The sequence below is a fragment of the Sprattus sprattus genome (genome assembly GCF_963457725.1).
Source record: "Sprattus sprattus genome assembly, chromosome: 1".
NCBI classification, from domain to species: Eukaryota; Metazoa; Chordata; class Actinopteri; order Clupeiformes; family Clupeidae; genus Sprattus; species Sprattus sprattus.
In genome coordinates this window covers 56,206,817-56,217,673 of record NC_137920.1, presented here as the reverse complement: position 1 = coordinate 56,217,673, position 10,857 = coordinate 56,206,817, and the positions used below count along the sequence as shown (strand labels likewise).

Below are 10,857 nucleotides of genomic sequence, written 5' to 3'. Positions count from 1 at the left end.
AGAGTGAGCGCATGTACGGGTCCAGGACCTAGAACCTGCAGCCGGGCGATGGAGGAGTCAACTATTGGGGCACGTTTGGGCGGCACTGGCACACCAGTACCACGCCAGACCTGCAGCTGAGGACACCACTCCCAGAGGACAAGTCCACCCATCCACCCCTCCCTAGCTCACACCCTGGCCCTCCACTTTCTGGCAGCAGGCGTCGGGAGCGTCGGGAGCGTCAGGAGCGTCGGGAGCGTCAGGAGCGTCGGGATGAACGTGCCTCAGATGGTGCTGCGGTGGGCATGCCTCGTCTGCCTGTGCCGGGGGGCCTTCAGCAGCAGCACCCACAAGACCCACAGCCGCAAGAAGAACAAGGACGTCTTCTTGGGGGAGAACACCAAAAGCAAACACGGAGGGTGAGGAGGGGGCAGAGAGAGGGCGGTGGAGGGGGGGTCACCGAGGGGTAGTTCAGGATGGCAGATTATAGTGTTTTTGGGACACTCAGAGATTACAATTCAGAATACTTTTGCCCCAGTATTTCATTTGAGAGAGTTACAATGAAAGTAACCTTTCATACGTGTATGTGTATGTGTGTGTGTTTGCGTGTCTGTGTGTGTGTGTGACAGAGGGAGAGAGAGTGGTATACATATACAGACACATGTTGTGGTTGTTGCGGTTGCTCCAAAGACAACATTGAGAGATTCCGGTTGTGTTGTTTACAGCTTGTCCTCTCCCTCTTGTAGATCTGTTGACGTCGGTAGCCCGACTTCAGCCTTTGATCAGATTTACTTGAAATATTTACATACAGTTGTTTGGTTGAGCATACTTTGTTATTAAGTGAACTGCATGCTGCATGCGTGTTTAGTGAGAGGTTTACAGTTTGGTGTTTCGGACATTTCTGGGGAATAGTCTCTGTTTTGATCACTGTGATCCTGTTTGTTTGACCCATGACTGCCGACAGAGCTCTCTGTTTGGTTCCTGAGCTATTTGGTAAAGATTGATCTAAGAACACCAACAGAGATGTTGACCTCTGTGCAGAGAATGCTGTTGTCCTTATGTGAATGTATGTGTGTTTGTGTGTGTGTGTGTGTGTTTATCTTGTTGTTATGCAGGCACCAGCTGCTCTGCAGTCTTTCCCCAAAGTTAATAGTTGCCCTATTTTTAGTTGTCCTGAATTGTGTGTGTGTGTGTGTGTGTGTGTGTGTGTGTGTGTGTGTGTGTGTGTGTGTGTGTGTGTGTGTGTGTGTGTGTGTGTGTGTGTGTGTGTGGTCAGTGTGAGGTTGCAGGTGTTTAATGTGTGTGCAGTGCAGGTGTGTTCTCCTTCATGTGGGTTTTGGATTTATTGCACACTGGAGAAAAGATTAGCTTTGTGTCACATGTCACCTGAGGCTGAGGCTGAGGCTGAGGCTGAGGCTCAGGCTGAGGCTGAGGCTGAGGCTGAGGCTAAGGCTGAGGCTGTCACCTGTGAGCTGTAAGACTTATTGCCAATGCTGTTCTTCAAAAGCCATTTACGGTGTAAAACCAACATGGTTAAAAACACTCTTATCAGCTTTGTCATGATAGGAGTGTTTTATTCCTATTCCATTGACATTTATGGATATATTATATTGTGTATTTGTTATTCATTTTTTTCATAAATATAGTGCCGCCCTTCTACATCTCTGAGCTTGTGGGGTTTTCATGCTCTTCTCTCTTGTTTTGATTTGCCTGCTTTGTAATCTAAGCAATTTAGTAACAGTTTAGAACCCCAACAGATGTTGATCACTGATGACTTCGCTCTCTGTCACATAATCACACACACACACACACACACACACACACACACACACACACACACACACACACACACACACACACACACACACACACAACTTCTCTCGCTCTCTCTTTCTTTTTTTCTCTCTCTCCCTCTTTGTCTCCTAAACAAGAAAAAACTGATTAGAGAGAAACCAAACCTTTCTCCCTCTCTGCAGGCGGATAGACTTTAAGATGAAGAAATCAGACAGTACCAAGTCTCTGCTCATCAAATCTGAACAGCTCTTGAGGATTGAGGACCATGACTTTGCCATGAGGCCTGGCTTTGGAGGTGGGAGATGAAGACAAAGGCATACACTCACAAAGACAAACACACTCAAATATACTGTATACACACATGCACACACACACACACACACACACACAAAGACACACACAGACACACACAGACACAGAAGAACATGTTAAAAGACTTACACACTCACTTAGAAACAAACACACACACTAAGGACACAAGACAAAAGCATGCACTCACAGACAAACACACTCAACACACACAAATGTGAGTATAAACAGTGTATGTGATGGATAAAGTTCTGAAACATGAGTGATGAATCTATTCCTGGAGTATAGGGGGCGAATCAAGTTCTTGAACACTAATTAATCAGGTTTTGGAGCGAGAGGTGATAAATCAGCTTCCAGAACATTATTGATGAATCAGGTTTTGGGACATCAGTGATGAATCAGGTTCTGGAAGAACAGTGGCAGGTCAGGTTCTGTAACATCAGTGATGAATCAGGTTCTGGAAGAACAGTGGCAGGTCAGGTTCTGTAACATCAGTGATGAATCAGGTTCTGGAAGAACAGTGGCAGGTCAGGTTCTGTAACATCAGTGATGAATCAGGTTCTGGAAGAACAGTGGCAGGTCAGGTTCTGTAACATCAGTGATGAATCAGGTTCTGGAAGAACAGTGGCAGGTCAGGTTCTGTAACATCAGTGATGAATCAGGTTCTGGAAGAACAGTGGCAGGTCAGGTTCTGGAACATTAATGACTGAGATGCTAACATGTAAGAGATAAATCAGGCTCAATAAAAAGCAATAATATAAGGCCATCTTGCAAAAATGTTATCTAATGTTGTGGGATTTGTAACATGGGGTAAAACTGTGTGGTAATGATATAATTTGGGTTGTTCTTTCAGCAGACAGGATGTGGTCATCAAATACTGTTTGTAAACATGGTCGCCACAGCAGGTGTGAGGAAATATAGTGAATGTGGCCAAAATTAGGCCTTTGCAGAAATCGATATGGATGTAAAGTTTCAGCTGCAGTCATCAAACCTGATCTGATCTGGAGATGGTCTGGAGGGATCTGTTTTAGACCAGTTTCTGATGAGGGCCAGATGCCTGCTATATGGAAAGGAACCTATGGGTGCTGAGTCAGGCTTAGGCTTAGCCGAGTATTATTGAGCTATTGAGTCTTTTGGTGAAGGACTCCAGAAGGTAACATCCGGATATCTGGAATCCTGCAGATTAACTGTAATGTGTGGCTCATGCTTTGCTAATGCTAATGTAAAGACAACCCGGAACAGACCAAATAGAGTCAGTGAGTTGTTGCAGTCGTGACATGACTGTGCAGTTGTTGGGAATAATGGGTCCATAAGGGGGTGACTTGCTATGGTGGATTGATTAAGCCTGACTGGCACTCAGCACTCGGGTCGAGGGGTGAGGTTCTCAGTGCTTAGTCAGCAATGTTTCTGGGTGGAGATGCCTACTTTATTTTAATTTCTTTCAATTTCCTAATTTATCTTTCCAGTCTGCACATGCTGTGAGATGCCTGTCTCCCATGTGGGTTTCTGAGCTGTGTGAGATGTGAGACGTGAGCTGTGAGATGACTGTGTCCTATGTGGGTTTATAAGCTGTGTGTATATCTTTAGAGTGAAGGTCTGCTCCATGTGAGTTTTCTACTTGTACAGCTCAGTATGTGTGTCTGTGATATGTGGTACAGCTCATTATGTGTGTCTGCAAAATATGGCTTGTGAGCTGTGAGCTGTGAGATTTAAGCTGTGAGACGTGAGATGTGTGACGCGAGATGTGAGACATGAGACGTGAGACGTGGTTTGTGAGCTGTGAGATGCTACACGTGAGATGTGAGCTGTGAGACGTGAGACGTGGTTTGGGAGCAGTGAGATGCTCACGTAAGATGTGTGTCTCTAACCGGTTAGTGTCTAAGCGGTGCATCTCTTTGTCTTTCTATTTGCAAAAAAGCTCTGCTCCGTATTCTGATCTTTATTTGCACATTGCTAAATTCTCAGTCAAATGAACCTCACAAGTCTCTGATGACAGGAGAGAGAGAGAGGGTGACAGGTAACAGGTGGACACAGATAATTATAGGTGAAGGACAGGTAAACACAGGTGATCCTAGAGGGTAAGACAGAGGGCACTGGTGAGCATATACTGACACTGGTGATGGACGAGTGAACATAGGTATACATGGTAGCCAGGCCTCTGGTGAAGGCTGTGGGGTTGATTTGGGTAGTTTGGCTGCACCTCTTCCCTCTCCCAGGGCCAGACAGACGGAGGGAAGAGAAGTAGGTTAGAGTGTCACGTCACATCACGCGCCTGAATCATATCCCTCCCCAAAAAACACTATGACCTACTTCAGGGACGACCCAGAAGGCCGCCACGCAGACAATAGGCCCGCCGGACACACAGATGTGTGTGGGTGTGTAGTTTTTCATAATGTGCCCATAATCTGGTTTATAATCCAGCGTTTGGCCAGAAGAAGTCTACATTTTACAGCACATGGGCAGGACAGGGGACAAACACTCACCTCAGAGTTACAGTGTGTGACTCCTGGTTCAGTTCCATCCGATCATATTTTTAGACACAAGTTAGTGGGGATCAAACCGAACAGGGGTAGAAGGTGTGTGTGTGTGTGTGTGTGTGTGTGTGTGTGTGTGTGTGTGGTTTTTCAGACCCATTTCAGATCAGATTTGAGACTATTTTAGTATTAGGGCAGGGATCACACGTCCAGCTGTAGGGGGGACATAAGCGGTAGATTTTATTTGCATACAATGACATTATCTACTGTTGGTTATGGTTCAGCATTGGAATGGTTGAAATCAGTGCTTCGCATCGCTTAGCAACGAGAATTATTATGGTCTGACTGTTGCGTTACGCTTTGCTGCTTTAATGTGTGTGTGTGTGTGTGTGTGTGTGTGTGTGTGTGTTAGTTAATCCATGTGCTGTTAAAACCACGGTACAATCAGGTAGCTAGGGGGAACTATGCCTTGTGGTGCGATTAGAGAGTGGGGAGTATTAGTGCTGCTGTGAAGTCACTGAAATGATTAAATTCGCACCCAATTCTGAACTGTGCAGAACCCCTCTGGAGTACTGGGAAGCACTGAGGACTCAATAAAATCCCATTGTGTACTCGATACAATCCCATTTACAGCCTCCTGCAAATGAGACTCTACAGTGTGAGTGTGTGTGTGTCTGTTTGTGTATGCATGCTTGAATTTCTCTTTCTCTCTCTCTCTCTCTCTCTCTCTCTCTCTTTCTCTCTCTCTCTCTCTCTCTCTCTCTCTCTCTCTCTCTCTCTCCCTCTCTCTCTCTCTCTCTCTCTCTTGGTGGGGCCTAGAACTCCAGTTCTGCTGATGCAGTTAAACAGCCAAAACCACTGGAAACTAGTTTGCTTTTTTGTGATGTGGTGGTGATGGTGAGTTGTAACGAAAGTCTCTATACTCCGTACCACAATGTAAATGTCACTAGAAACAGTGCTGAACTTTGGTCAACACCTAGTTTGAATACATTCTGTGTGTGAGAGACAGAGTCTGCGTGTGTGTGTGTGTGTGTGTGTGTGTGTGTGTGTGTGTGTGTGTGTGTGTGTGTGTGTGTGTGTGTGTGTGTGTGTGTGTGTGTGTATGTGTGTGCAGAAGCAGAAGCCATGGCAAGAGAGGGATTATCACTCAGATACTATCCGGTGACACGCCCATGACCTCGCTCCCACTGACACCAACAGGAAATGCAAATTCAGTCTTACTGAACATCGCCTTAACATAATCCAGCCCCTATCCCTGACCTTAACCATACATTGTAGTTAACAGAGTATCAACAGATAGTGTGTTTATAATCTGAGCATCTGTAGATAGTCTATAGGGGACCATCTAAATAAAGTGTTTATAATCTGAGCATCTGTAGATAGTCTGTAACGGACTATCCAAATTAAGTGTGTTTATAATCTGAGCATCTGTCGATAGTCTATAGGGGAGTTAAGTGTATGTCTAACACTTAACACGTCTTATTGCAATAGGCCAGTTTCACTAAACGTTCATTTTACAAGTATGAAGAAAACCCCAAACACACAGTGTATAATCAGGAAGCTAGTTAGGGAGGTCAGGAAGCTCGATATGAATGTCAGGAAGCTAGTTAGGGAGGTCAGGCAGCTAGATATGAAAGTCAGGAAGCTAGTTAGGGAGGTCAGGAAGCTAGTTATGGAAGTCAGGAAGCTAGTTAGGGAGGTCAGGAAGCTAGTTATGGAAGTCAGGAAGTTAGTTAGGGAGGTCAGGTAGCTAGTTATGGAATTCAGGAAGCTAGTTAGGGAAGTCAGGAAGCTAGTTATGGAAGTCAGAAGGCTAGTTAGGGAGGTCAGGATGCTAGTTATCGAAGTCAGGAAGCTAGTTAGGGAGGTCAGGAAGCTAGTTATGGAAGTTAGGAAGCTAGTTAGGGAGGTCAGGAAGCTAGTTATGGAAGTCAGGAAGCTAGTTAGAGAGGTCAGGAAGCTAGTTATGGAAGTCAGGATCTAGCCCACAGACTAGCCCACAGACTACAGCATCACATGGGTGGAAACAAGTGAACCTATAGCATGGCTGTGTGTCTCTGCTGAAGCAGTGTGTTGTTGATTCTCTGTAGGTGCAGCCATTCCAGTGGGTATTGATGTCCAGGTCGAGAGCATTGACAGCATCTCTGAAGTCAACATGGTACAACAATGCTGAGGTCCCCTACATCAACAAACACCATGTCTGACATGTTATTTACACTACTGAATAAGTCACAGACACCGAACAGCACCAACAACACATGGCAATAACCATCTGGTAGCAAACACAGCTCAGGTTCATGGACAAATCATATCCTCATTAGTTCTTTCTTTTATCTGTATGCATGTGTGTGTGAATGTGTATGTGTGTGCCTGTTTGTGTGTCTGTGTCTGTGTGTGTGTGTGGTGGTGTATGTGTGTGCATGTATGTGCATGTTGGTGTATGTGTTTGTGTGTGTGTGTACGTGTGTGCGTGTATGTGTGTGTGTGTGTGTGTGTGTGTGTGTGTGTGTGTGTGTGTGTGTGTGTGTGTATGTGTGTGCATGTATGTGCATGTTGGTGTGTGTGAACATATGTGTGTGCGTGTGTATGTGTTTGTGTGTGTGTGTACGTGTGTGCATGTATGTGTGTGTGTGTGTGTGTGTGTGTGTGTTTGTGTCTGTGTGTGTTTGTGTGTGTGTGTGTCTGTGTGTCTGTGTGTCTGTGTGTCTGTGTGTGTGAAGGACTTCACCATGACCCTATACTTGAGGCACTACTGGCAGGATGACCGTCTGGCCTTCCCCTCCAGTAGCAATAAGAGCCGCACTTTCGACGCTCGCCTGGTGAAGAAGATCTGGGTGCCGGACGTGTTCTTCGTTCACTCCAAACGTTCCTTCATCCATGACACCACCATGGAGAACATCATGCTGAGGGTCTACCCTGATGGGAACATCCTCTACAGTGTTAGGTAGGGATGTGTGTGTGTGTGTCTATTCTGTCTATTCCCACGACACTGATAGATACTTTCAGTTTTCAGTAGTTATCAGTAGTAACATCATATCAGCAGTATCATATCAGATCATATCAGTAGTATCATATCAGATTTAACTCATCCTACGTCCTGTTGTTACAAACAAAGGGATAAAAGCCGCAACACCACAGAGAAGCTCCATTTCTAGGGGTTTAAACTCTTCGCTAAAACCTCTCCCCATTCGTTATAAAACTAAACCAAGTAGGATCAGAAAAACTTAGCAACTAGCAAGTTACCTAATTGGCTGAGCCCAAGAGTGGTCAGTTACCTGATTGCTGGAGCCCAAGAGTGGTTAGTTACCTGATTGGTGGAGCCCAAGAGTGGTCAGTTATCTGATTGGCTGGTTTGCACTCCCTGTGCGGTGGCTGTTTCGACTAATACAAGCTACTGCCGGCTCAAGTGCCGGTTCAGTGCAGTCCAGTTTTCTGTTGGTGGACAACACAAAAACAAATGTACGTATTTAATTGCCAAAGTTTCTCAAAGTCACAAGTGGCAGCACAGAGGAGAGGCAGCAGGCCTCAGCTCCAGTCTAACTCAGAGCCTGTCCTCACTGCCTCAGCTCCAGTCTAATTTAGAGCCTGTCCTCACTGCCTCAGCTCCAGTCTAACTCAGAGCCTGTCCTCACTGCCTCAGCTCCAGTCTAACTCAGAGCCTGTCCTCACTGCCTCAGCTCCGGTCTAATTTAGAGCCTGTCCTCACTGCCTCAGCTCCAGTCTAATTTAGAGCCTGTCCTCACTGCCTTAGCTCCAGTCTAATTTAGAGCCTGTCCTCACTGCCTCAGCTCCAGTCTAATTTAGAGCCTGTCCTCACTGCCTCAGCTCCAGTCTAACTCAGAGCCTGTCCTCACTGCCTCAGCTCCAGTCTAATTTAGAGCCTGTCCTCACTGCCTCAGCTCCAGTCAAGCTCAGAGCCTGTCCTCACTGCCTCAGCTCCAGTCAAGCTCAGAGCCTGTCCTCACTGCCTCAGCTCCAGTCTAACTCAGAGCCTGTCCTCACAGCCTCAGCTCCAGTCAAGCTCAGAGCCTGTCCTCACTGCCTCAGCTCCAGTCAAGCTCAGAGCCTGTCCTCACTGCCTCAGCTCCAGTCTAACTCAGAGCCTGTCCTCACAGCCTCAGCTCCAGTCAAGCTCAGAGCCTGTCCTCACTGCCTCAGCTCCAGTCTAACTCAGAGCCTGTCCTCACTGCCTCAGCTCCAGTCTAGCTCAGAGCCTGTCCTCACTGGGATTCCTGAATGCCAGGACCGGTGAGCTTTTACACAATAAGTCACAGGTAGTGACATCACTGAAGCTCTGACTGTCAGTCAGTGCTCTCCCAACCATGTGACCTAAACTTTCCCAACATAAACACACACACACACTCACACACTCACACACACACACACACACTCACACACTCACACACTCACACACTCACACACACACATACACTCACACACACACACACACACACACACACACACACACACACACACACACACACACACACACACACACACACACACACACACACACACACACACACACACACACACTTTCCCAACCATGTGACCTGAACTATCCTAACACTATGGCCCTGGTGGTTGGTCACATCAACCTTGGAGGCCACAATACCCAAGGCCACAATAATCACCGGATAATATTTTACACCTTCATTTATGCTTTTATGTTTATGCTTTTATGCTCTCTATGAACTAGGTAGCTTATGAACTATAGTCATGGAGTATGGGTGTTGGGTCAATACTTTGGTACTCTGTCTTAAGTGGCTCATCAGATCTCTCGGTTATGTGAATCCTAACCCCTTAAAGAGCAGACGGTGAGGTTGTTGGATAAGTCCTCAACGCTCACAGGCGTAATGGAGTAAGGCTTGTCTCTCAGAGTTCGGCTGGAGTCCTCACTCTTTACAGACCAAACAGTCGGATTGCTGGATGAGTAAGGCTTGCTCCTCAGAACTCACTTGGAGTATGTCTCACTCCTTACAGACCAAACAGTGAGATTGCTGGATGAGTAAGGCTTGCTCCTCAGAGCTCGCTTGGAGGATTTCTCATAGACTAAACAGATTGAGACCATCGCCAGCTCCTTTGAGCTTGACTCTCTGATTGTATATGTCTCACAAAGACAGCAGAGTAGCTCCTTACAACTTGGTTGTCAGGCTTTTCATTCTTTACAGGCCACACAGAGAAAGCCAAGCCCCATTGCTTGGCTGAGTGTTTATTCTTCACAGGTCAAACAGGGCAAGGCAAGCTTGAGTTAGGGAGGGGTGGAGTACTGGGCCTTGTGTTGATGATTACTATAATTACAGTTCAAAGATCAAGTGCCCTTTTTAGATTAGCAAATGTAAACAGAACGGGTTCTTAGAGCAAAGGTGTAGGTGTTCTAAAAGGCCTTTAATGTTGCCCCTTTCCAACCCACTCTTTATCTACTGACGCAATGAAATGTGATCGTACCTGTGCGTAATGGAACGTTTGGGCACTGTTCCACATAGTGTGTTTGGCAGGTGTCCCCTGTTGTGGTGTGTGTGTGTGACACACCTGTGCAGCTGTCAGGGCTTATACCTGCTGAGGTGTGGAAGCTGTTATATTAGCTGTGCCACATGCTTTAGTACAAAACACTGCAAATGATCTGTTTGTGTATGTGGATGTCTGTTCATCTGAATTGACACACAGATAACATTTGCCTCTGTGCAAGCATGGATTTGTTGATAATTCGTCATGTTAACCTTAAATTAAATACTGGCACGAGTGATGACTCTTGTTGTTTATATAAAACAGCAAACCCTGGCAGTAAATTCAGAACATATACTATTTTCTTTCACTCAAGTGACTAGTGGATCTGTTACAAACAGGATATGAAAGTCAGAAGTCCCAATTTCAGTTGTAGTCATGAACCCCCTGTAACTCACCCAAAAAGAGGATACACCACCCATCAACACAGCCTGACCTGAGAGACACATTTTCAGAATGTTGAACTTCAACAGCACATTAGCTATGTTACAGAATGTTTCACAGCTGCATTGTGTTAACCAGGTTTGGCTGTGACAGTGTTTGCTGCTGAGCTGGTTTTGGTTTTGTGTTGGTGTTACGTTGTGTTTGGGCTATACATATGACTGTGATGGATAACTTTTCTGGAAGGTATATGTGAGATGGGAGTGTAAAGGAGAGGATGCGCTTTGAGCATTTGAAACAGACACTGTGGTTGTCATGATATGTGTGTTTAACAGTGTGTTCAGTATAGAGTGTGTGTGTGGTGTGTTTTGTATGTGTATATGTTTATATGTGTATATGTATTCCTGTGTAAGTG

The 10,857-nt window shown here is 45.8% G+C and overlaps 1 protein-coding gene across 1 annotated transcript in view; it reads left to right on the top strand.

Annotated features, from left to right (window-relative positions):
• Positions 1-252: 252 nt before the first annotated feature.
• gabrr3a (gamma-aminobutyric acid type A receptor subunit rho3a) overlaps positions 253-10,857 on the top strand; it is a gene marked incomplete at both ends in the record, with an annotated part of 18,436 nt that continues 7,831 nt past the window's right edge. Inside the window, 4 exons of the mRNA XM_080853823.1 lie at positions 253-398; positions 1,956-2,068; positions 6,647-6,714; positions 7,277-7,500. Of these exons, the coding sequence (XP_080709949.1) occupies positions 253-398; positions 1,956-2,068; positions 6,647-6,714; positions 7,277-7,500 (551 nt within the window). The remainder of the gene's footprint in view (positions 399-1,955; positions 2,069-6,646; positions 6,715-7,276; positions 7,501-10,857) is intronic.